This window comes from Leopardus geoffroyi, chromosome C2, assembly GCF_018350155.1.
Source record: "Leopardus geoffroyi isolate Oge1 chromosome C2, O.geoffroyi_Oge1_pat1.0, whole genome shotgun sequence".
Lineage (NCBI taxonomy): Eukaryota > Metazoa > Chordata > Mammalia > Carnivora > Felidae > Leopardus > Leopardus geoffroyi.
Window position 1 is genome coordinate 27,728,198 of NC_059333.1, and position 26,358 is coordinate 27,754,555.

General features: G+C 34.8%; 1 protein-coding gene across 6 annotated transcripts in view; it reads right to left on the reverse strand.

The window, feature by feature from the left end:
* Positions 1-26,358, reverse strand: part of USP25 (ubiquitin specific peptidase 25) — a 148,924-nt gene that overhangs the window by 41,278 nt on the left and 81,288 nt on the right. For all 6 annotated transcript variants that reach the window (XM_045501613.1, XM_045501610.1, XM_045501611.1 and 3 more), the window contains 9 exons: positions 24,820-24,893; positions 19,976-20,124; positions 12,782-12,909; positions 12,291-12,386; positions 10,821-10,979; positions 10,015-10,241; positions 6,364-6,434; positions 5,464-5,692; positions 3,624-3,824 (listed from right to left, as the gene is read on the reverse strand). In XM_045501613.1, the coding sequence (XP_045357569.1) occupies positions 3,624-3,824; positions 5,464-5,692; positions 6,364-6,434; positions 10,015-10,241; positions 10,821-10,979; positions 12,291-12,386; positions 12,782-12,909; positions 19,976-20,124; positions 24,820-24,893 (1,334 nt within the window). The remainder of the gene's footprint in view (positions 1-3,623; positions 3,825-5,463; positions 5,693-6,363; positions 6,435-10,014; positions 10,242-10,820; positions 10,980-12,290; positions 12,387-12,781; positions 12,910-19,975; positions 20,125-24,819; positions 24,894-26,358) is intronic.

Below are 26,358 nucleotides of genomic sequence, written 5' to 3' on the forward strand. Positions count from 1 at the left end.
GGCTTGTTTCTACTTGTAGACTGTATCTGTAGAAAAGTCCCAGAGTGATTTCTACATGCTACCTCTAGGTAAATTTATGAAATGCTATGGAATGCAATTCATACCAATATCAACCATTACCACCTTAATTTTTCTACCTTTAAAAAAAAAATCTGGATATGCTATACAGGTTGTTAAAGAAGTCCTTACTAAGTCCTTAATAAGTACTTGAAGATAGGAGAAACACAAGTAAAAGTGCAAAGCTCTTTTCTCCTTCCAAATAATTTCTCTGTTTTATAAATACAGCCTGGAGCCATACTGTTTAACCAAGGGTACGGTCTCAGAAATATCTGAAGGTCTTTTTAAAAATATATATTCTCAACTCTTCCTTCAGAGATTCTGATCCCAGTTAAGTCTTAGGCGATCTTACTTAGGTGCAATGTGCTGTTTATACTCAAAAAAACTCCCCAGCTACTTCTGACATATATACTTACAGTAATGAACTACTGAATAGATCTCTAAATGTAAGTGTTCAGACAACTTTTTCTTTGCAGTAAGCAGGTTTAAGGAGGTAGCATGAAAAGCACGAAATAATTTTTGGTCCCATCATTTATTACTAGTTTCATCAGTAAAACAAGGAATAGTACTAGAGAAGAGAGGTCTATGGATTTCTTGGTCACTGTGTTAGCAGGACAAATACTCATTTCATTAATACTATATAAATTAATACTCTTCTTTGGAATATCACTTAGAAGAAATAGGACTATAATAGCTTTTACAGTACAGCTTTATTGCGAAGATTTGCAAGGAGAAAAGAAAAATCACTATGAACAAGACTTCCTTGTATTACTTCCACTAGTCACTCATAATTTTAGTGTCCACCTGAGAGATTTAAATACAGGTTCTCTTTGATATGTTGAAAATATACCAAATTGAGCAATTACTTTGGAAACTGTGAAGAGAAATAAGATGACATGGGCATTAAAGTAAAATTTCTCTACTAATGATAGGAGACATAAGTGGTTCTAATAAACATGAATGAGCCCCCTTATTCAATTGTGATATGTTAAATTACCCTGCAAAAGAGGATGGACTTCTTAATAGGATATGTAAAATAATAGTAATAGAAACCAATAGAAACAATAATAGAAACAATAATCTCACTCCCCAAATTTACAGACTTAGCACATTCTATTCCTAACTCAAACTGTGTATTTCCAGCAATTCTCTATAGAGAACTCAATGTTTCCAATTGCAGCAGTACTGCCACAGCTTTCTAAAAACCCTGTCAGGAAGATAATTACCATAATAGTTATATGTAAACTGACCATTTGTGTCTCTTTATATTTTAGTTATTCTGATCTCTCTCAGAAATACATCTGAATTCTCATATTTTTTTAATACTAAAAAGAGAGACAGGAAAATATATGCCCAATACCTACTAGTATTTTTTGAAATTATTAAACAGCATTTAAAGTATATGGTAGGGGATATTCGCCAGGATAAAGGGTATGGGGCATGTAAATGTGGCCTTTTATACAGAGAGAATGTAAATGGTACAGCAAAGTCAGACAGGAATATTAATGGAGAAAATGTATTAGTTTAAACAGAAATAAAACGTATTAAGTCTGTAAATTTAGTCTTGTGAGAGACAAGACAAACAGGAGACTGTATAGCATTTAATATTTTGGTGCCACAAAATACAGGTGAGCCAAGAACAGAGTTAGAGCTTAACCAATGAATGCATTCACCTTAACATCTGAGTACTTAGGTACCACCATCACTTATGCCAATTAGGCAGCCACATTCTCCCACTAATAACAGCCACGTGGAAAAGGTGTGTAGAAAAGCTAATGGAGGTATAACAAAGTAGCTCCACTGGAGTCAGTTCCAGGGAGAAGTTTGGGAAGGATATGTATAGAAGACAAGGGGTGGTAAGGGATGAAATCACAAGGGGATGGAATTGGTTCTAAAATGAAAGGAACTATAAAGTATACACTATGATTCGAGCACAGAAACCTCTTGATATCTACTGATTTCATTTCCTACTGAAGTAGACAAAGTCACTAAAATGAAACTGATTTATTGTGAAACCACAGACCTTCATGTGGCCTACACGGTGGCTCTTACGGTATGAAAAGAAATACAGTCCTGCATCATGGTAGAGCTTACCACATTGCAAAGTGGTATTGGTATAATACCATTATCTTGGTTTTTTAAAACTTCTGAATCAATGCCTATTAACGTCAAGATCAAGGACTCAACTATTCAATTTATATGAAAACAAGTTAACAAGTCCGGACAGATCTATATCTGCCTACATAATTCATAATATCATATTGTGGTACTGTACATCTTCCATTAAGAGAGTAATTTCTTCTAAAGTTCAAATGATAATGCTGAAATTCAGTTAAGTAATCTGTATGGAAATCTATCTGTAAAAGATGAAATTAAACACTTAAAATGCGTTCTTAAAAACTAAACACAAAACATGTACATGTTGCATAAAAAGGTCATTTGAAAAGATCCACTGAGAATTATAAAAAATGAGACAAATGAGTTTGACAAAAATATCTGCATTTATCTCTTCTGATTTCTCCAACTACTACAGAGAAATAGCACATTTTCACAGTAGAAAATATGTTGCCTTAAAATATATTAACTCTGTGATGATGAAAGTAATCTTTAAAAAAAAATCAGAAGACATTTTATTTTCAACTTTGCTAGAATCATGTTTACTTTTTTACTGTGTTTACTCTGAATATTTTATTAATTTCTTCAACTAATAACTTTAGAATATTTTTAAATATTTATATTTTTATACATTGACCTCTATTTTATGGGTCTATACACATTTTAACTTAAAATAATTAGATACTCAGTTTCAGCTAATTTTTTGTTTGTAATTTTAAAAATTCTGAAAATGGGGTGCCTGAGTGGCTCAGTCAAACATCTGATTCTTGGTATTGGCTGGCTCGGGTCATGATCCCACAGTTCGTGGGTTCGAGTCCCAAGTCAGATTCTGCACTGACAGCGTGGAACCTGCTTGGGGTTCTCTCTATCCCTCTCTCTCTGTGTCCCCCCACCACTCTCTCTCTCTCAAAGTAAATAAATAAACTTTAAAAATAAATAAAATAAAAATAAAAATTCTGAAAAAACTCGATTGCTCTATAATAATAGTGTAATTACACAAAATATTACCTAAAGTACTACACAAAATATATATGGATATACCAATAGTGTTATTTTGTCCAAGTGGGAAATTACTAGAGTTCATGCTCCTGATAGCTGTAGTGAAAAGGTATGGATTACTTATCTGTTTCATGGCTTTTCTATGCCTGGCCAAAGGTCAAGCCCAATCTAAGTAGGTGGTTGTAGGTAAAGAAAGGGCTAGCAGAATCATCTCATATATGATGTGTGTGTATATATGTGTATACGGTGCTGCCTGGCAAAGGGGTTTAGCTAAACTGTTACCTGTGGTTATCTCTGAGTAATGGAATTTCAGTTGATTTTTACTGGCTTCTTTCTTCATACTTTAAGATAATTAGAGTTTTCTTTTTAAAAGAACGTATCTTATTATTATAATAAAATATCAGTAATAAATATATTGATAATAAAATACATTTCAGTAAAACTATACTAACCTGTTGTTACAGAAGACTCTGACTCCCTCAACTTCTGAGATGCTAGAAGTTTTTCCTGCAAAGCTTTCTGGGCAAGTTGTGCATCCCATTCTTCTAGTTCTTTTTCAAATCGCTGGTTGTCTTCCTCAACAAAATCTCTTAAATCCGGTGGTAATGTTTCAATTCCAACAAGAGCCTGCCCAGTTTCTTTATTTAACTCCTCTGAAAATCATATTTCAAAAACTAATATAAAATGAAGAATTAAAGGAAGTGCAAAGCTCAAAATAGGATGCATTTCAAATGGGATTTAAAGTATGAATTATTACCATTTAGGAAATCAATATTAAAAATTGAAAGAAAACTCAAACAAATGCTTGGAAAAACAATGATGCAAACATCTGATAATCCATTATGGAAATATTTTCAGCTTTTTATTTTTAATTTAAAGAGTAAAAAAATGGAACAAGATATAAAGTCAAAATCATCTACTACTCAAACATTGACATAGTACTACTTTTTCTGTTGTAAGAAAATACTAGATGTTTGACTATTTATGAAATAAAAATTATCACAAAATGAGAATAACTCATAACCTTATTAAGCTCAAAATAGAACTAAAATTCTTTTTCACCTAAAGCAGTTAAGTACAGCAATATACTTACATGCAATTTGAAAACTAATCAATATAGCAAGATATTTAAAAACCACTATGTAAGTCGTATTTAAAAGTTATTGAACCACAAAATATATTTCAGCTTTCAGTTGTAAGTAGACTGCCTAGCTAGTGTTGGAAAGTTGATTATATTGGTTTCAACAAACCTTTTAAGTTTCTCCTATACGCAAAGCCTATGTTAGAATATAAGAAATAAAACTATTAAGACATTGTATGACATGGCCCCTGATTCTGAGCAGATCAGAGTGAAGTGGAAAAGGCATGTCAACATACAATTCCAAAACATGTAAAAGTACCTGACCGAGGTATGCTATGAAAGCACAAGGAGAGATATTTTTTGGTAGAGGTCAAAAAAAAAAAAAAAAAAAAACTTGGCAGAGCAAGTGACACTTGAATTGAATCTTGACAGATGAGCAGAATTTAGACAAAGAATAAAAAAATAAGAACATTACTGCCAAAAAATAAAAATAAAAATAAATAGTGATATAAATATGTGAAATCATTTGGTGTAAAGACAACACAACAAGCAGTTCGAATATCAGTAAAGTATATAAACTTTGAAATGGACAACGATTATAAATGAAGCTTGAGAGAGAACCAGAGGTCAACAAATAGAGGCCTTACATACTAGGTTAAGGAGCTTAAATATGAGTCAATATATGATGTGATCCTTAAAGGGATGTTAGCAAGGAGAAACAGGTCAGATTTACATTTTACAGTAGTTACTAAATAGTTAACTGTGAATACAAAATATATTCCAATTGTCAGCCTTGATCACATTACTTTTCAATTCCAGTTTCTCATTTACAACAGGCCAACTGCATTTGCTAATGATATCCAATCACCCTCTGAGTCAATTACTTAACTGATCATACTAGAGACTGGAGTCACATAAAAAGACTACTTATTTAAAAATATAGACCACCCTAGGGGCGCCTGGGTGGCTCAGTCAGTTGAGCAGCCGACTTCGGCTCAGGTCATGATCTCGCGGTTTGTGAGTTCGAGCCCCGCATTGGGCTCTGTGCTGACAGCTTGGAGCCTGGAGCCTGCTTCGGATTCTGTGTCTCCTCCTCTCTGCCCCTCCCCTGCTCATGCTCCGTCTCTCTGTCTCTCAATAATAAATAAACGTTAAATAAAAAATAAAAATGAAAAAATATATAGACCACCCTATATATTTCATGTTCTTACCTTTTATTAAGAATTGTGCCTTATCATTTATGTACATTAAACAGTATGCACTGGCATTTCTATAACCACCAAAAGAGTCCCTCACTAGCTCTTCCCATGATGATTTTGTCACAGCAATATCATTGTACTTCATCCACCTATTTTCACGATGATCAAAAATGTATGCCCAGTAGTGCCCGGCATTCGCTTGACCTTCATGAACTAAAACAGCATGTAAGCGGTAAGGAACCTAAATGTGAAAATAGAAAAGTTTAATCACAATTAAGTACGCTATTAACACAACATTCCATGAAACCCATAAACTATCTGAATGGAGAATACCACAGAAGAATATGTTTTTAACAAAACTGTGATTAAAATTTTGAAAAAAATTAAACTATGAAAGAAAAAAGGGGAAAATAAGTAAGCTAAAGACATGTAAAGCATGTGTATAAATAGGATTTTCAAAACTTTGAAATGTATTTCCTTCAAATAAAGAACTTATGATGAATATTTTTTATAGTGTAATCTGGGTAAATCTTTACAATTATAAATTGATGACTGAATTAACAACATGGCCTACATAACGTATACCAAAAGTTAAAATGTAACTGAGCCCTATATTCTTCCCCTACAATCTGAACATCCTTAACAATCATATAATTTCTCCTTTCTACTTTTTTTAAATACTAAGACCTTCCAAAAAATTTTGCTAGGTTTTATTGTAAAATAATCAAGAGAATAAGCAACAAATATAGTATGAGAATACAACTCAATGTGGGAAATATTAATATGGAATCTTTAAGATCAGCAATTTTATAACAAAATATATAAGGAGAAGTAGGTTAAGAATTAGGTTAATAATATAAATAAAAATATGTAAATAATTGATAGCATTTACCAACTCAAAATTTAACTTACTTGGATCATAGATTTGTCAGAGTACATTAGTTCAATTGTTCGATGGATTCTTGATATGCTTTCCTGCAAATCTAAGGATAGAAGATGTGATTTAATGATTAAATCAAGTACGTCTCTACCAGACATGAGGTAGGGACTAATGGTTTTCCTTCCAATATGTTAGAGAAATAAAGAAAAATTCTTAAAACTATTCTTAAGACCATCACTATTTGGAGTCTGTATAAGATGAAATACAGTTCTCGTTACTAAAAGATATAGCATGAATGCAGAATTAAAAACCAAACAAGTATGGTTCACTTGCAAAATGTGCCAAGACTATAAAAGTAAACTTGTTCAAATATATCAAGGTAAGTTCCAATAAAAATTGAATCTAGGGGTGCCTGGATGGCTCAAGTTGGTTAAACGCCTGACTCAATTTCAGCTCAGGTCATGATCCCCCAGTCGTGAGATTGAGCCCTGAGTCAGGCTCCACACTGAGCGTGCAGCCTGTTTAATATTCTCTCTCTGTCTCCCTTTGCCTTCTCCCTCTGTGCACGTGCTCTCCCTCTCTCTCTCTCTCTCTCTCTCTCTCTCAAATAAATTTAAAAAAAATTGAATCTAAAGTCCCTTACATATTTATAGAAAATAGGAAAACTTTGGATTGAAATAAAATAACATTACCACATACCTTCTATACACATATATGTATTAACTGAATACAAATTTATGATCACTAATGGAAATAGTGTTGAGCCTCCCAATAACTTACTACCTCTACTTCCAGGAGAAATCCATTCTACAAAATTATTCACAGCTGTATTGCCCATAACAATTAAAAACTAGAGACAACCTAAATATCTGTTAATGAGGAAATGATACAATTACAGTATACCCTATACTATGAAGCTGTTGCAAAGAATCACGAAGAAATCGTGAAAGACTACCAAAAAAATAATAACTTCAGAGTGGGGTAAGAGCTTTTTCTAAGATTGACAGAAAATCTAGTAACCATAAAGGAAAAGATAAGACTCTCTCCACAAACTTAAAAAAATCTACATTATAGGGGTGCCTGCATAGCTCAGTCAGTTAAACAATCAACTCTTGATTTCAGCATAGGTCATGATTTCATGGTTCACGGGATCAAGCCCTACATCGGGCTCTGCACTAACAGCACTGAGCCTAATTAGGATTCTCTCTCTCCCTCTCCCTCTGCCCCTCCCAACCCCGCTGCTCACGCATGCACACACGTGTGTTCTCTCTCTCTCAAAATAAACTTGAAAATGTTTAAAAAAAACTACTTTATAAAAATAAAACAAAATCAACATAAAAAAGGTCAAATGACAAAGACAAACTGAGAAAATAATACCCACAGCATACACTACAGGCAACAAGTTAATAACCATAACATTAAAGTTTCTATTAAGCAGTAAGAGAAAGACAAATGGTCCAATATAAAAAATGGGTAAATGTCATAAGTGAGAAATTTATAGAAAAATAGAATTTTACTCAAAATTAAGGAAATGCAAATTAAGACACTAAAATACCATTCTTTCAACTTTCAGGCTACCACAATTTAAAAAGTTAGAAGGATGTAAGGAGGATGTTAGGCAACAGGCTCTTTCATAAGTTAGTGGGAATAAAAACTGTTTCAATGTTTTGGAGGGAAATTTTTTAAACAGTTAAAATTTAAAATTTGAAATATACACACTTTGGACCAAAATGACAAAAAAAATTTATTTTCATGTTTATTTATTTTTGAAAGAAAGAGAGAGAGAGTGTGAGCAGGGGAAGGGGCAGAAAGAGAGGGAGACAAAGAATCTAAAGTAGGCTACAGGCTCTGAGCTATCAGTACAGAGCCTGACACGGGGCTCAAACCCACTACCTGTAAGATCATAACCTGAGCCAAAGTTGGAGGGTTAACCACTGAGCCACCCAGGTGCCCCTGGAAATGACTCTTTTAAGAATATATCCTGCTCATGAAAGTGTGTTAATATGTATGTAGAGGGCCAGCACTATTTGCAATGAGTATCCATATAGAAATTAAATAAATTATATCCTACTCAGATGTTGGAATATTACACAAAGTTTAAAAAATAATGCTAAAGCTAATAATAGGGATAAAAGAGAGTAAATAAATATTCCAAGGAAAATCTTACCTGATCCACGGTATTATTAAGGTCCAAAGTATTAAGTATTAAAGTCCAAAACCTTATCGTATGAATGTCTCCCAAGTTCCTCAAACTTAAAATGGCCAAAAGTGGACTCATCATATTCCTATCTCCCCCTCCAAAGTAGGGACCTGCTCTCCCACCAGTTTGCTCTTTTCAAAAGTACATTCCATCTATCTATTCATAATAGTTTTAGAAACTAAGAGAATCATCCCTAATTCCTCCCTCCCTCTCACCTCGTCAATGACCTACCTGTGTCAGTTTCTCCAAAAAGTAGGTTCTATCTGTTCATTTCTTTCCTTCCTCAATGACTACCTTGATGTCAAAGCATCCTAGCTTCCACCCCTTTGAAAGGAATCTTATAAAAACAAACACAATCTGCCAAGTCCAGCAGAAAATTATCCAATTCCTAGTACAGTGCTCAATAAATGTTTACTAATGAAATGAAGTGTAAAAAATTCCTTATATATGACAAATACGAAGGGAAATGTTTACAGCCACTAACGCTAATTGCCAGTCAACAATCATACCCTACTTATATTATATTATATCAGGACTGCTCTTTATTTACATATTGTCTATAAAGAGGCAAGTTGGGCATCTACAATCCAACACTCCAGATTGTTTAACATAATTCCAATCTTTCGGTATAAAACAATAGCTCTTCAATTTTTCTTTTTTCATAGAAAAACAAAATTAGGATAATATTGGGTAACGGTAATGGCATATATTTTCACATGTAAGAAAAAGTATAATAAAATCTATCATAAAATATTAACAAGACTTCATTAAAATAAAAGAAAAAGGATATTGTAACAATAGTAAAGTAGCAAAGACATAATTTCAGAATAAAGGAGAGTTCCTAACAAGAAAGGCCAGATGGCAACTGAACACCAACACATACCCACAAGCACGCGTGCACACTCCTACTCCCAACAGAGCATTGTCCTTCTTTCTAAATTTGTTACATGCCAGTTAAAACACATAACAGACAGGCACTGAGCTATTAGATCATATCTGGAAATCTGTTAGAGCATACTGAAAATTAAAATTCACACTTCTAATTCTTAAACCTAAAAAAAACTTTTTTTTTTTTTTTACCAATTTAACTTATTACACAAACTTTAGGGGAAGGACCTAACTGACAAATACAAAATCTAATGCTGTATGATGTTTCACCAGTGGAATTGCTGTGAATACCAGTTTGATACAAATTTAGAGCCCTAAACTAGAAAATCAGACCATCTGCTATGTCATTAATCAACTAAGTAGCCCAGGGAAAATCTTTTGGTCTCTCTGAACCTGATATTAAGATCAGAAAAACAGGTAGACAGACTAGTTTATCTTATAGAAAAAAACTTCCTAAACAAAAAAAACAAAACAAAACAAAAAAAAAACTTTATAATATTTACATATGAAATCCAGAAGTGATTTCCCTTCTCAATTTTAACATTATACATATCCAACTGAAGTGACAGTAACCATGCCCTGAGAAGCTTCTTACCTCTGGTGTCATTTTCTATTTCCGTCCTCCAGCGATGTAAACAGCTTTCTAGCACAGAAAGTTCTTCCTCTGTGATGTGCCTTGGTGCTGGATGCATGGGCAGATCTGGAGGTATCCGAGACTGAGTGAATGGTTTATGTATGACTGATCTCGATGAAACGGCAGCTAGTGGTGCAGGTGACGTGCTTGGCAGTTCCGCAGAAGGGGCTCCCTGTTGTTCTGTTGTGCTGTATCATTAAAGCATGAAATATTTATTATTAAACTTCCTAAATGAAGCTCTGGACAAAAATTGCGCCAAACACGCATTAAATTGGCTTATATTTTCAAACAGAAAACTCCTTTAAAAAAGAGAAATATGTGGATTAATATCCAATGAGATCCCAATATATGAAGAATACATTATTATAATGATGAAATTGTGGCTTTATAGAAGAAATGGTTTAATCATGTCAATAAATCTTATGTATACTGGAATTATATAATATTTATCTGCTTACATTACAGAAAAAACTAACTTAATGGTATTTTCATGGATAAAAGGTGGAAATATATACCAAAACAACCTAAAGTACAATTCCAAACAGAAACAGATAAGATGAAAATTTCAATTCACATCCATAGAATCTACTGAAACAGTAAAATAACAAAGCACCCAGAAAATATGCAATCTTCTAAGTGACTCTAATATTTTTACAGTCTACTAAAATAAATCACAATGTGCAGTTCATAAAACCTTTTAAAGGCATCAATTATTACTGTGTAATATAGGTGAAAGAGCTGGCCCTTGTATAAAGAAAACTTTTTACCTTGGTAATGTCTGTGGTATGGAACCACTAGGTGGGGAACTAGCATCAATATCATCAACAGGAGATGTACAAACAGGTTTGCTTGAAGCAAATTCCAACGCATACTGTAGAACATCTACCAAGGGGAATCGTTTGGGACCCGAACCATAGCTTAAATATCTGTTAACCATAAAGTGTACAAATGCTTTTAGCTGTATATAAAGCACATTTGGTTGTTTTCAATAATTGTTATAAAACATGATAAAAAACACTTCAGTAAATCTTTTTCAACAATGAAATTAATTTTGCTTTCAAATGAAGACGTAAAAACTAAAGATACATTTAAGAAATAACTTATACGTTCTCTAAATTAAGGAAAACAAAGTTGATTACAACTGAATGTGTCCGTATACTGTTATAAATTTTAAACGCTGCTCTAAGTTGTAACCCAATAGGAAAATGAAAACAGACAGTTCCATATCCTGAGACTGTTTTTATTTTTAGATCTGTCATCTGGTCTCATGACTAAGATTGTGACTAATAGTATCATCCTACCTTTTACCTCTGATTGTTTTTTAATATGATTACTGATACATTTAAAAAATAAAAATTATTGAAATATGATATATTATTTTTGTTTAAAAAGTTTTGGGCTACTAATTTGAAAACTAACACTAAAACAAGAGATACAGATTAATCTGATGTTGCAAACTGGGACGTCTCAGGCCACATTTCAGCCTGTAGACTTTGTCTGAATTACAGAACATTTCTGACTGTCCAGATTCTGGCATCTTTTGGGAAGCTCTCAAATATTCACACGTGGTATCACATGTGACACCGCCCACTGGTGCAGACAGTAGACACTCCCTCTCCACAGAGATGTGACCTCTAGGCTCCTCTTGCCAACCAGCATACACATACTTGCTTCCCTTCTTTATAAAGCCTCCATGAGGCCCTAGTAGGCATCTGAGTTCGTATCTCCTATACTAAGGAGAAAAACAGTCACCATTCATTTTAATTGAAATCTCAAGAGTGATATTTAGTCTCCTACAAGCAGAAAATTTTAGATTAGTTTAACTTTGTTTCTTTTGTTTGTTTTTTTTAAGTAATTTCTTCATCCAATGTAGGGCTCAAACTCACGATACAGAGTTCAAGAGTCACATGCTCTACTGACTGAGCCAGCCAGGTGTCCCTTTTTTTTTGGATTTTTTTAAAGATTAGTTTAACTTTGCATCTATTTTTCAGTGCCATGAGCATTACTACTCGACAGTAAAAATACTTAATTTTAAACACTAAAATAATCTTTAATATCAACTATAAATTAGTTTCTAACAAAATTCAAAACTAAACTACTCAAGCAAAATATCAGTCCAGAATGATTACTACCAGAATTGTAAGTCACCCAAAGCAAATTTAAAATGAAAGATTTCAGAGAGTCACTAAAAATATGACTTCCTATAGTTAGCTCATAACTTCTTAAAGCTGTAATACCTTTCTAGTCTTTGTTGTAATACTGTGAGGTAATCTTTTAGTCTCTTGATTTCTTCCCTCTTAATTCTTGTTATTTCTCTGTTTCTGTGCATATATCTATAGGAAAAAGAAAAATTAACAACATTACCATTTCTAAATATCATGGAAATAGACACAATATTAAGTCTAGCCAACACCACAGAAGATCCACTCATTTAAAATTTTACAATCAAGTATTATACAATACAAAATAGTATTTTTTAGAATTCTGACAACTGTAATACAAATATAAATTTTTTAACTTCCTTATAACATTATTCCCAGTAACTATACTTTTCTAACTAGAAAGAGAACTCCACGTTCCTTGACAAACAGTATTCAACATATTATGCAAAAAAGTAATGATTAATTCCAAAGAAATTAAGCAAAAATTTTCTCTAAACACAATAATAATTCTTTACTTGGTTACTAAACAGTTGTAAAATTAAGTCATGCTGTATAACAAATGATACCTGTCCAGATATAAAACTTGAGGAAATTCTAATTTGTTGTGAATTTTTTCTGGTCTTCCCAATGCCTGATTAAATTCAAATCTTGATAATTCAAATGTTAACACAGGTGGTAATTTGGTAAACCAATGCTGAAAGAAAATAACAAAAAACCTTATTATAACCTTTTTGTTCTCTCCATTACAATGTTAGGCACAGAGTGTTATCACTGGCATTTTTATATGTATCATCTCAATGCTGACATCACAAATATTTCACTAGTATGCAAATTAGTTAAAATTCAACTTCTTCCCAAAAGTTTTCCATAACTCTTGAAAATTCTAAGGATGGGAATAATACTCAACCAGGAAAGAAAAAAAAAAATCTTCTAACAACTCTTCTTCTTCCATGATAATTTTTTACATTAAAATTCCTAACAAAGGGCTGCCTGGGTGACTCAATAGGTTAAGTGTCCAACTCTTGATTTCAGCTCAGGTCACAATCTTGCAGTTTGTGAGACTGAGCCCCAAGTCGGGCTCTGCGCTGACAGCACAGAGCATGCTTAGGATTCTCTCTCTCCCTCTCTCTCTTTCTCTCAAAATAAATAAATACCTTAAAAACTTTTCTAACCTAAAAAGATAGACATTGGTTAAAATTATGGTTTAATAGCTCAAGTATCTGGCTTCTTCAATATTATCTCACTATTACTACCAGAAATGGTCATACACTTACTACAATTGACCACCATTCAAAACCTTTGACAAAGCAACTTGTAGGATGTAGCGCGCGCGCGCGCACACACACACACACACACACACACACACACACACACAAATATATTCTTAGAGCATAAATGATCACAGTTCTCACACTAAAAACTAGAGACTTATATTTCCCTGTTTTAAATTTAATTTTCCTACTGGAATTCTAATTTAAGAAAAAGATTACTAACAATATGAAAATTATACTAACGGTAACTATATTTAAAATCTTTTTAAGGGGCGCCTGGGTGGCGCAGTCGGTTAAGCGTCCGACTTCAGCCAGGTCACGATCTCACGGTCCGTGAGTTCGAGCCCCGCGTCGGGCTCTGGGCTGATGGCTCAGAGCCTGGAGCCTGTTTCCGATTCTGTGTCTCCCTCTCTCTCTGCCCCTCCCCCGTTCATGCTGTGTCTCTCTCTGTCCCAAAAATAAATAAACGTTGAAGAAAAAAAAAAAAAATTTAAAAAAAAATCTTTTTAAATGACTAGTGTTTAAAAAATTAAATGTCTCATTATGATGAGCCAGCCAATTCATGCACAAACTTCGGCAACTGTTTAGTTAAGCATGAAATGTAACAAAACCTCGAAAGAAAATTATTTTCATAAAAAAAGATTCAAGTTTTACACAAAGATATTTTTTTTAATATTTATTTATTTATTTTGAGAGAGAGAGAGAGAGAGAGAGAGAGACAGAACATGCACACGAGTGGGACAGAGGCAGGGAAAGAGAGGGAGAATCTGAAGTAGGCTCTGTTCTGTCAGCACAGAGCTTGACATGGGACTGATCCCATACCATGAGATCATGACCTGAGCCAAAAATCAAGAGTCAGCCACTGAGTTAACCGACTGAGCCACTCAGGCACTCCTACATAAACATAATTTTTTTATTAAGTTTATTTATTTGAGAGAGAGAGGGAGAGAGAGCAAGAGCCAAGCATGGAGGGACACAGAGAGGGAGAGAGAGAGAATCCCAAGCAAGCTCTGCACTGTCAGCACACAGCCCAACTCGGGGCTCAATCTCACAAACTGTGAGATCATGACCTGAGCTGAAACCAGGGTTGGTCACTTAACCAAGGGAACCACCCAGGTGCCCTAACTACATAAACATATTTTTAAAGAATGAATAAAAATTCATGAATCACCAAATAAAATATAAAATAACCTAACAAATATTTTTAAATACTTATTATAAAGTGTACAATGTACTACTATAAAAAGTAATTGCTATACATGGTGGTATTTTCAAGTGCCACAAAGTGCCACCATGCATGTCAAGAGGCTAAGAGTACACTAATTTAAATTCAAACATCCCAAAAAGCAGGAACAATGCACATTTGACAAACTGAATTTGACTAAGATCTTAAAAGTTGCTACTTTTCTCTAAATAAAGCTAATAAATGTAAATGGTTATTCAAAACTATTTCTCCCTCCCCATACGCTAATTATGATTACATGAATTGCAATTTCCTGAGTTAGATTCGGTTTCTATTTAACCAAAAGCTGAAGTTGAAGAAATGTATTTTATGTGGCTATTAAAACTGAAGTTGACTGGAAAGTTACAAAAGAGCTAACACCAGATGCATCTCTTAAGTTTTAAAATCTCTTGAGCAAAGTCTGCTTATTTATTTGTTCTCACATGGCACTGGCAAAAATTTTAGTTAATTCTAATGCAAAACTAAAGTTAGTATTTAAATTAAGTCATACTACATATATGCCATAAAGAAAACTTTTGATGCCTTAGGATAATATTCTCTACTCCAATTTATGATACTAAAGTAAGTAGGTTTCAAGAACTATTACTTTCATATTTTATTGCAGTATTTTAAAAATGTCAACCATTAAAATTAAATAGTTACATACTTTAACTCATGGAAACCTACCATGGCCAATAGAAATAAAATCACCCAAATTGGGCATATGCTTCTCTGTAGACCATGAAAAGTCCAGGAAATAACTTCCATACCTTAAGAAAGAATGTTTATAATAGTTATGTAATATGTCTCCGTTGTGACTGTTTTTACTCTAACAACAGTGACAGTTTTTTTCAGATTACAAGAGTGGAAGGATTTCACTTTCTTATTCTTTTTTTTTTTTATTTTTTTTAAACATTTATTTATTATTGAGAGACAGATACAGAGTGTGAGCAGGGGAGGGGTAGAGAGAGGGGGAGACACAGAATCTGAAGTAGGCTCCGGGCTTTGAGCTGTCAGCACAGAGCCAGATTCAGGGCTCGAACTCACAAACTGAGATCATTATCTGAGCCAAAGTTGGTCGCCTAACCAACTGAGCCACCCAGGTGCCCCAATTCACTTTCTTATTCTAAAGCTGATGGGACGAGACAGCCAGACATTCCTTTAATTCATCTTAGAAAATATTACGGGTTTGTCTAGCATAAGTATAGCAGTAGAGAACTAGAATTTTACATATACAACAATCAGATGTTTTTCTTTCAGAATAGTATTTTTGTATTCAATAAAAAACTGTATTTACTTCTCTAATTGGCATGCCATGCTTGTGAGACACAAGTCATTAAAGGTAAAAATAAGGCTTTATTCTTTTCTGTAAACACATTTATTATTTATTATATTATATTGTATAACAACCCTACAGAAGTAACAGATTAGGGCAGTGAATAAAAAAATACATAATCAACATGGGCAACAAAAATGCTCCTGAACTTATTATGACTATAACAAATATTTTCTAGAGAGAATGTAATAATTTTTATGGGTTCTAATAGCTGATTTTTCTATTAACATGTTTTAAATACCTTGCTTTTGTGATTTTACATGAACACAGGGAGCAGCAGACAGAAAAAGCAGACATACCGTTTCAGATTCCCACAGAACACCAGACAAAACCAGGATATAAATTAAGCATGAAAAGCAAAAAGTTCCTATTCCAACTCAAAAATTAGTTTTAGTCATTTAATCAGCTTCACACATTTGCCCTTTCACTTTCTTTTTAAGTTTATTTATTTATTTTTAATTTACATCCAAGTTAGTTAGCATATAGTGCAATAATGACTTCAGGAGTAGATTCCAGTGATTCATCCCCCATGTATAACAGCCAGTGCTCATCCCAACAAGTGCCCTCCTTAATGCTCCTTCCCCATTTAGCCCATCCCCCCACCCACAGCCCATCTAGTACCCTCAGTTTGTTCTCTGTATTTAAGTCTCTTATGTTTTGCTCCCTCTCTGCTTTTATATTATTTTTGCTTCCCTTCCCTTATGTTCATCTGTTTCATATCTTACATTTCACATATGAGTGAAGTCCTATGATATCTGTCTTTCTCTGACTTATTTCACTTAGCATAATACCCTGTAGTTCCACCCACGTTGTTGCAATTGAAAACGGACTACAAAGTGCCTTTTCACTTTTAAAGATAAATTTCCCATACAACATTTACCTATGTCTAATATGGTACATGTAGGTGCTGTTTCCCTAATTTAGTTTCAAAGCTCCATAAAATTTCTCTTAGTACTCTGACTATAACTTAGTACAGCTTTGTGAAGGGAAATTTGGCAGTACTTACATTTTTACATGAGTACGCCTGGTGACCCAAAGATCCCGCTTCTGACTATCCTTCATTCCCAAATTCTCAAGGGTATTTATACATAAGCATTCTTTAAAATTATTCTTTGTCCAACTACTGTCTTACAGAAGAATTAAAACTGTTTAATTTTAGAAATACAGGCTATTTGATACTATGCCGGTTTTAAAAAGAATGGTGTAAAGCTATATACATTCACATGGAATGATGTTCATGGTACACTAGTGGGTGAAAAATGCAAGTCGTAGGATAGTACAAATACTTATATGTGAATAGCAGTAATCAAAAGAAAATGTACAACACACTATTTATAGAAGTGAGGTATTTACTATCTGAAATTTTTTTGCTCCAACAGGCAATCAAAAAAATCTCCGGCTTTCCAAGATAGTTTGATTCATCCATAAATTGCATACAATTTCATTAAAATTTAAAATTTATGATTTATAAAAATATTTGTACAGTTATCTTACATATAATCATTTTTAATTTATTCAGTTGTCTCTTGATATGTCATTCCAGAAATTTAAACTCTCATAGGCCACACTGGATATTTTAACACGAGTGATTCAGGAGACTAGAGGTCTTCTCTATTACTAGACTACAGCTATTTCAGCAAAGCAGATGTTTTCTCTATCAAAGTAAAATCAATAATTTTTACTAAATAATAGTGTAGGAGATAAAAGGTTTTATCACCAGGGACTATGCGAATTTAGAAACAAACCTAAAATGTTATTCATTGGTCTTTATAGATACTTAGGAAACAAAACAGTTATTCTGAAAGACATAATGAAATAAGGCTATAATTTAAGCACACCATTATAAACTTTTAAGACAGTCTAGTCAGTGATAGTCTCTTAAATCAGGCTAAATTATTATTGAAACTAATGTGTCCTGCAAATCTAGGCAACTGGTAATAGGAATCACAGGTAATTGAATTTGCTATTATTAAGACTGCTTACAAACTGCTGAATTCAGAGGAAACAAATGACTGTACCCCTTACGTTGGATGTAAAAACCCAGGCAGAAAATACATACTACAGTATAGGGCATTCAGGGTATGAAGCCAAAGATGGAGAACAAACTAGAGCTTTTAAAATAAATGAAATTCACATTCAATGTAAGAAAAACATTTTTAAAAGCTGCGAATATGTTGGGGCGCCTGGGTGGCGCAGTCGGTTAAGCGTCCGACTTCAGCCAGGTCACGATCTCGCGGTCCGTGAGTTCGAGCCCCGCGTCAGGCTCTGGGCTGATGGCTCAGAGCCTGGAGCCTGTTTCCGATTCTGTGTCTCCCTCTCTCTCTGCCCCTCCCCCGTTCATGCTCTGTCTCTCTCTGTCCCAAAAATAAATAAACGTTAAAAAAAAAAAAAAAAAAAAAAAAGGTGCGAATATGTGAGAGAGATTATTTACCAATTAATTTCTAAATTATTTACCAATAAACCAATGTCTATTTCACTTATAAGTCAGTTTGATAGAGTAAGGAGAATGCCATCCCTCCTTTCTGTGCCCCAACCCGTCATCCTATTAAACAGAAAACAGATCACATTTTGGGGCAGAGTGGGGAGGGGAATCTGCTTTCTTGTTCCGTTATAGGATCCTAGGAGAGTCCCAATCTTTAGAGACTAATTTAAAGCCTAATTTAAATATTCTTTAAGCCTAATTTAAATATTCTTAGTTGGACGTCTATATGGGAATCAGGGGCGGAGCTCTTGGGCCCAGGTACCATATCCCTACCCGAGATTCTGATGGACAGCTCTGAAGCAGGGCTTAGGCATCTGCTGAGACTCACTAAAGTAGATGATCTATGATGTAGAGAGCAAAACTATCTCAAATATTTTCTCTTTTACCCCCGCTCTCTCCCCACTCTTAAAAACAAAAAGCCAAAAAAGAGTCAATGTTATTTCTTTCTTTTTTTGTTGGGTACATAAGAGAAGAGAAGGAAATGAGGATGAAGAACAAAAAAATGATTAATCATATCTTTTTCTAAACAAAAAGCACAAATTTAGATACATGCAATTTATTTTCAAAGACACAAGAACTCAGCCCCTTTTTAGATAAACACAGAGATATCATCACTTAATATTTATTAAGCACCTCTTCAGGGATAACGACCTCAGAAACTTTTTTGCTAACATTGAGACATTTCATTCATTCAGTCATTACATAATTCTACCTGCGGTCACTGTACTATCCACTAGGGCTATGTGGAGAATAACACATATGAAGCTCTCTACCCTCCGGAATAGAGCTTACAAGTAGACAACTATCAGCAACTGCTTAATGATAAGCGATTTTGCAGCACATGATCTGTCCTTTGCCTTCTATTCTAGTAACACACATGGATGAAGTTATGGGTGGGTGGATGGATATACAGATGGATCTAGAGACATGAATGAAAAGACAGAGATCAGTGGAAACAAACAGGTTTATATTTTTTAAGTTATATCTCTCTTGAGAAAGCCAAGTTCTTCCATCTGCTCTTCATGCAATTACACAGTAATTTTACCAAAAAGGGAATCTAGACAAATTCCAACACTATTTGATATTAGTAACATATGTCTATATAAAATTCCACCCTCCTATCAGTGTTTTTCTTCCTCACTTCCAGGACTAGCATGCCACAGTGACTGGTACCTTCCTTAAAAATTCTAAACAGACTTAACAATGTCCTAAAAGAAGGCTTTAACAGAAAATTTTAAGCTAAATTGTTTAAGTGAGAATTTAATGTAAGATTACAGACTTGTTTGTGCAGGTTTCCCAAATGTCTAAATTACCATAATTAAATCCAAACACATAATCTGAGTATTCTCTCAAGTATTAGGCAGCTATATAATTAGAGCCTTAAATTATACTTTACAGCAGTGTAAGAAAGACCTGGGGAGAAATGAAAAATGAAGATGCTAAACTCACCTCTTGGCCTGATTTGCCTGAATTCTCTGAATGTAAGGACTCAATTTCTCCTTCAATCATAGCAGCTTCTAGGCACTCATGTAGATCTTTGAATCCATTGACCTGAAGCGGGTACTGACCAAACATTTCAGTATTTTCAAATTTTTTCCCTACGGAAGAAGGGAAAGTTAATTGTTACTCAATATGGCCTTTTAGCCACTAAAAGTAAATGTGTATGAATTACCTCCTGAACCTGAAAACCATAACTCTGATTATGTTCCACAGAGTAGTCATTGTAATTTTCTTGTTGGTTTATACATGCACATATGCACATTCACATCGAACCATAGATATTAATTACACACCTGTATATATGGAAGTAATTATATGTATGTGTGTGTAAATACATATATTCTTTCAAAAAATACTTTCTAAGGACAAGATACTGTGCTAAACACTGAGAATATGTATAGCAGTGGATGACACAGATATATATGGTCCCTGAGCTGAGGAAACTCTCAGCCTTTTTTGGAAGAACGATATTACACATATTAATTGTACATATAATTATGAACAAAAAATTACTTATCATTATAAGTGCTATAAAAATTTGTGGTAAAACAGAGTAATGTGAGAGGGTATGAAAAGGAGAGCTAACCTAGTCGTTAGGGCTGGAGGGTAAAGCAGAGAAGACTTCCATAGCAAAATGACATTTACACTGAGACTTGAATGGTGAGTAGGAGTTAACCAGGCCAGAGTGTCAGGGTGCTGTGGAGAATTCTTGGCTAAGGGACAACACATGCAAAGACTTCAAGGATGCAAAGAACTTGGCACATCTGAAGGCTTAAGGGGAGGACATTATTCCTTAGGGGAGCAACAGGAAGATGATAATGAAGAATCAGGTAAGGGGACAAAATCTATAAAGCTCTAGAAGCCCATGTTAAGAATTTTTTTCTCCTCAATATATTTGGAGTATAACAGGAAGTCACTGAATAGTTAAATCTAGGAATAATAGGATCAGATTTTTATCTGTGAAACATCTTTATGGCTTCTGTGTTAAATAGATGGTAGACTGTTAGAAGACTTAAAGAATCCATCTAGAAATAAAGGCAGTGTGGGATAGGGTGTTAATAGTAAAAGTGCACAAAAGCAGATGAAATTTTTATACACATATTCAGGAAGGAGTATTTATGATTGACTGGTGGTTCATTGGCAGGAAAGGGGACAGAAGAGTAAGGAAGGTATCAAGAATGATACTCGGATTTCTAGCATAAGCAACTCAATTGGTTGTTTATGTTCTAAAAGGGGCTCCACTAAATAAATAGCAGAGAATTTTTTTTTTCCTTTTGTTTTAAGGCAGTAGTGGCAATCACAGTTTTAGGCCCATGGCATTTCAAGTTGAGAAGAGAGTTGGATATGAGTCTGTAACTAAAATTAATCTTCTGGTCTGAAGCTATAAATGAGAGAATTGCTGGCTACTGACAGCGGTGGATCAAGAGAGTGAATGAGACTCTGCCGAGGGAAACTGGCAGACAGGAAAAGGCAGGGGGCCTGAGCTGAGTCCCAAGGATCTCCTACCTTTAGATAAAACAGGAGGCTATAATTACAACTTCTAAGAAGTAGCCGCAGAGGTAGGGAAAAACAGCCAAGGGAATATGGTACCATAGAAGCCAGAGAAGTGTTTTTAAGGACTGAATAGTAAAAAAGAAAAGGAACAGGGGTGCCTGGGTGGCTCAATCGGTTAGCATCTGACTTCAGCCCAGGTCGTGATCTCACGGTTCATGGGTTCAAGCCCCACGTCGGACTCTGTGCTGACAGCTCAGAGCCTGGAGCCTGCGTCAGATTCTGTGTCTCCATCTCTCTCTGCCCCTCCCCTGCTCATGCTCTATCTCTCAAAAATAAATAAATGTTTTAAAAAATTCAAAAAAAAAGAAGAAAAGGGACAAAGAATAAATAGCATGAATAGTTGATAAGAGTTCAATAGGAGAACTAAGTGGAATCTGACAGCCTTGAACACATATTAGAAATTGATAACCTTAGAAAGTGCTCTTTTAGAAGAAGTCTGGGGCCAGAAGCAAAAGTGGGATGGGTTGAATAAATGGGGACTTAGCAGGTAAAAACAAACTCCTCTCTCAACTGAATGAGATTAACTGGAAGACTATGTGAAGGGAGCTCTTTTTTGTTTACAATGGGAGTTACAAGACCACATCTAAATATTGATGAGGAAGACAGTGGAGGGAGAAGCTGAAAATACAGGAAAAAGGCAAGATAACAAAGAGGGCAAGGTCTGAGTGAAAGCATGAAGGGATGAGATTCTGAGAACATATAAACAATAGCCTTTGGAAGTAAGACTGAATAATTCCTTATTATCTGGAAGGACAAATAAAAAGAATGTGGTATAGGCTGGGATGGATCCAGGTTGTGGAGCCTGAAACTCACATATTTGAGAAACTTGCTTTTAAGACCTAAGATAGAAAATTACAAACAAAATTAGATTCGGGACCTTAGGACCTCTGGTTAGATTTCTTAGCTTCATGGTAAATCCATAAAACCTGAAGGAAGGTCTTTCTGAGTGAATGAAGAGACAGAGAGGTTAAATTAGAAACAGAAAAGGTAAGGAGTGCATTGGTATTGGTTGCTCAGTAGGTTGAGTGTCCAACTCTTGACTTTGGCTCAGGTCACAATCCCAGGGTCCTGGGATCGAGTCCCATGTTGGGCTCCATGCTGAGTGTGTGGAGCCTGCTTAAGATTCTCTCTCTCTCTCTCTCTCTCTCTCTCTCTCTTTCCCTCTACCTCTCCCCCTCTGCCACTGTGGGTGCACGTGCATTCTCTCTAAACTAATTTTTTAAAAAACAGAAAAGATAAAAATCGTTATTGCAGAAAATGGGATAGAAGACAGTGATTTAACAAAACAAGTAAGGATGCCAGGTAGTGTCACAGGATTGGGACCAGGGACACTTAGTATATGCTACAAATTCATGGAACATTTCTAGTTTGCCCACTGAGTGACTTTTCCCCAGTAATACTCGGGTACTTGGTGCACACAGAGAGAAAATGAATATCCCAGTGACGGTCAGAGAACAGCCAGAGAGGTAGTGGATGGGGAATGGGGAAAGGGAGTGTTAGAGATTTCTAAGAATGATCATAATGGGCAAAGAAGTAAGTAAAGAAAAGGGCCTAGAGGAATAAAATGAAAGGGTCAATGGACTAGATGTTCTGGGAAAGTTGAGGAACTTTTGCAAGGAGGGAACTTTAGAAAGCAAATGAAAATCACCTCCAATTGAGAGCCTCTGGTCTAAAAGAAAGCATTAAGAAAATATATGTAAAAGTGATAAGAGCAAGAAACCAAATCATTTTTACTGAAGGAAATACATAGGCCGTGTGGAAATGTACTAAAATCACATTTATGTAGAATAGTTTTGAAACAACTAATACCCAGTACCAGGACTTCAATACGGATTGACAAATTAACTATTTCAATAAACCACTTTTTTTTAATGTTTATTTATTTTTGAGAGAGCGTGAGTAGGGGAAAGGCAGAGAGAGAGGGAGACAAAGAATCTGAAGCAGGCTCCAGGTTCTGAGCTGTCCGCACAGAGCCCTACACAGGGCTCAAACTCACAAACTGTGAGATCATGACCTGAGCCGAAGTCAGAGGCTTAACTGACTGAGCCACCCTGGTGCCCCAATAAATCACTTTCAAGAATCAAGGTAACAGAAGTAGAAAGGGTATAAATAGTACACAGTCAACCTGATTAGAGCCACCCTACTGCTTCAAATACAGTGTTCTACTTCAAGTAAAAATCAGTAGGACAGTATGGACAATCCAAACTGGAAAATATCCCACTATTTATATAATGAATATTCAGTATTTGAGGCAACAATTTTAAAAAATGTACTGACAGTGTAACCTTTTAAACGCCTGACTGAATCCTGAGTTAATGTCTGCCTTTTTCTGAATCCCAAATTATAAAATTATGTTCAAACAAAACTTGATAGGAATCCATTACTTAAGATCCTGAAGGAAAACCAATTTTCCAAATTTTATACTTCAAGTGATTTGGGTTAACTTTCTAAAAGTTGATGTGCTGGGCCATTTTGAAAATTTGGAAAATGTTTCAAGTGTTTCAAGTTTTTTCAAAAATTCATGCTTTGGGATTAGTAATTATTAGTATTTGAAGTATATCTAATGAGTCCTTTCCCTTCCCTTGTTAGGAAAACCGAAGAGTAACTGGTTAGACCCAGACTTAAAGTAATAGGCATTTAAGGTAGATAGAGTAGTGTCACTCTTAAATGATTTTTTCAAAAGAGTACACTTCTTTCTTGAAAACTAGAACCTAAAGAATTTTATAATCACCCCAAAAATGCAATACCCGGATTATGCTACATTGTTAAATGCAGCTTTCAACATTCACAGACTTGAAATCCTCAAAAACAGTGATCATCATAGCAAAACCAGTATTCAACTCCAATATCATTTTCAAAACCAAATGCCCCCTTAATCCCTGTACCCTCAAATTCACAGAATCACAGAAGCCTTCTCAGGGAAAGACTATTAGCATAACATTAACCCAGTATAAATTAGTATGTGATAATAGACCTTCTATTGGAAAGACTATTAGCATAACATTAGCCCAGTATAAATTAGTATGTGATAATAGACCTTGTACCTTCCTCTTCATTCACTCAATTCTGTGTTTTCTGTGCAAGTGATTAGTAGTAACAATGCAACATGAACCAGTAGACAGAATAAGTCAAATTAAAATTAAAAACCAGTCAATAAATAAGGAGTCACTATCAAGACAAGAGCTAATCGATAATAATATCCCTTCAAATGTAATAAATAAAAACATGTGTAACCATACCTTCAAGTACTCCCACAGCAAGGAATCTCCCATAGAACAACTCTACCATGGGGTTCTTCGGCTTCTCTTCATCCCTAAAGCATGGTATAAAACATAAATGTGGTTATAATTTTTGTATCTGTATGTAACAGAGAAAACATTAAAAGAACAATATATGCCAAGTCAGTGACATTTATTTATGTGACTGTCACTCACTCAGGGCTGCTATTTACATCACCTCGGATAAGGCACTTAAACTTAGCCTTCCATTTTTTCACATGTCAACTGAGGATAATAATAGTAATTGAACTCAAAGGGCTGTTGTAGGGTTAAAATGGCACAACATTACAAGAAGACCTACCCATGGGGGAGGGGAAGGAAAAAAAAAAAAGAAGTTAGAGTGGGAGAGAGCCAAGCATAATAGACTCTTAAAAACTGAGAACAAACTGAGGGTTGATGGGGGTGGGAGGGAAGAGAGGGTGGGTGATAGGTATTGAGGAGGGCGCCTTTTGGGATGAGCACTGGGTGTTGTATGGAATCCAATTTGACAATAAATTTCATATATTGAAAAATAAAAATAAAAAAATAAGTAAATGTTTTTTAAAAATTAAAAAAAAATAAATAAAAGTGGAGAAATCCTGAAAACAAAAACAAAAACAAGAAGACCTGACATAGTCTATGCTCAAGGAGTACTGATCTTCTCCTTATCATTGTTCATTCTGATCTCATACATTTATTCTATGCAATACATGCTTATTTGGACTTCTTGGGAACAAAGAAAAGCCACCCTTAATCAGAGGCAATTTCTGTAAATTTTTAATATGTAATCTCCCAAATTTAAAATAGAACAGTACACAACATTCAAAGATAACAGCCTGTCACAATGAAGGAGCAAAACACCGGGTTTGACCCAAAGTAGCTAAGGAGCTACTCCATCCTTCATGTTGCAGGCACAAGTAGTCATTTGTGAATTTTCCAAATTATTTCTCAGATACATTGTTTTTTTCTTTTTCTTTTTCCCTTGAAGCAAATAGAAGTTGACAATTTTTTTAACCTTTTCTTTTTGTTTTATTCTCTGTGGTCTGAAAACAGTTTATCTTGGCATTACTACATAAAAGTGTGTGGTATCCACAACTGTGTATAAAATTTATCTTCATAAATTTTGTGTTTAAACCAATAAAACTGATTTGCTAAAAAAAAAAAAAAAAGGGTGGGGATGGGTGAAGGACACTGTGTCTTTATAAATGTGCATCACTATTTACTCCTTAAAACAACTGGTGGGAAGGACTTCACTTCATCCTCACAACAATCCTATGAGGTAGTATGGTAGTTGTCAGTACTATTCAAAAAGATTTCTGGCCTCAGCGCCTGGTGGCTCAGTCGGTTGAGTTGCTGACTTCAGTTCAGGTCATGATCTCGCTATTTGTGAGTTCAAGCCCCATGTCAAGCTCACTGCTGTCAGCACAGAGCCAGCTACTGATCTTCTGTCCCCCTCTCTCCGCCCCTCCCTTGCTTGTGCGCTCTCTCTCTCTCAAAAAAAAAAAAAAAAAAAAAAAAAAA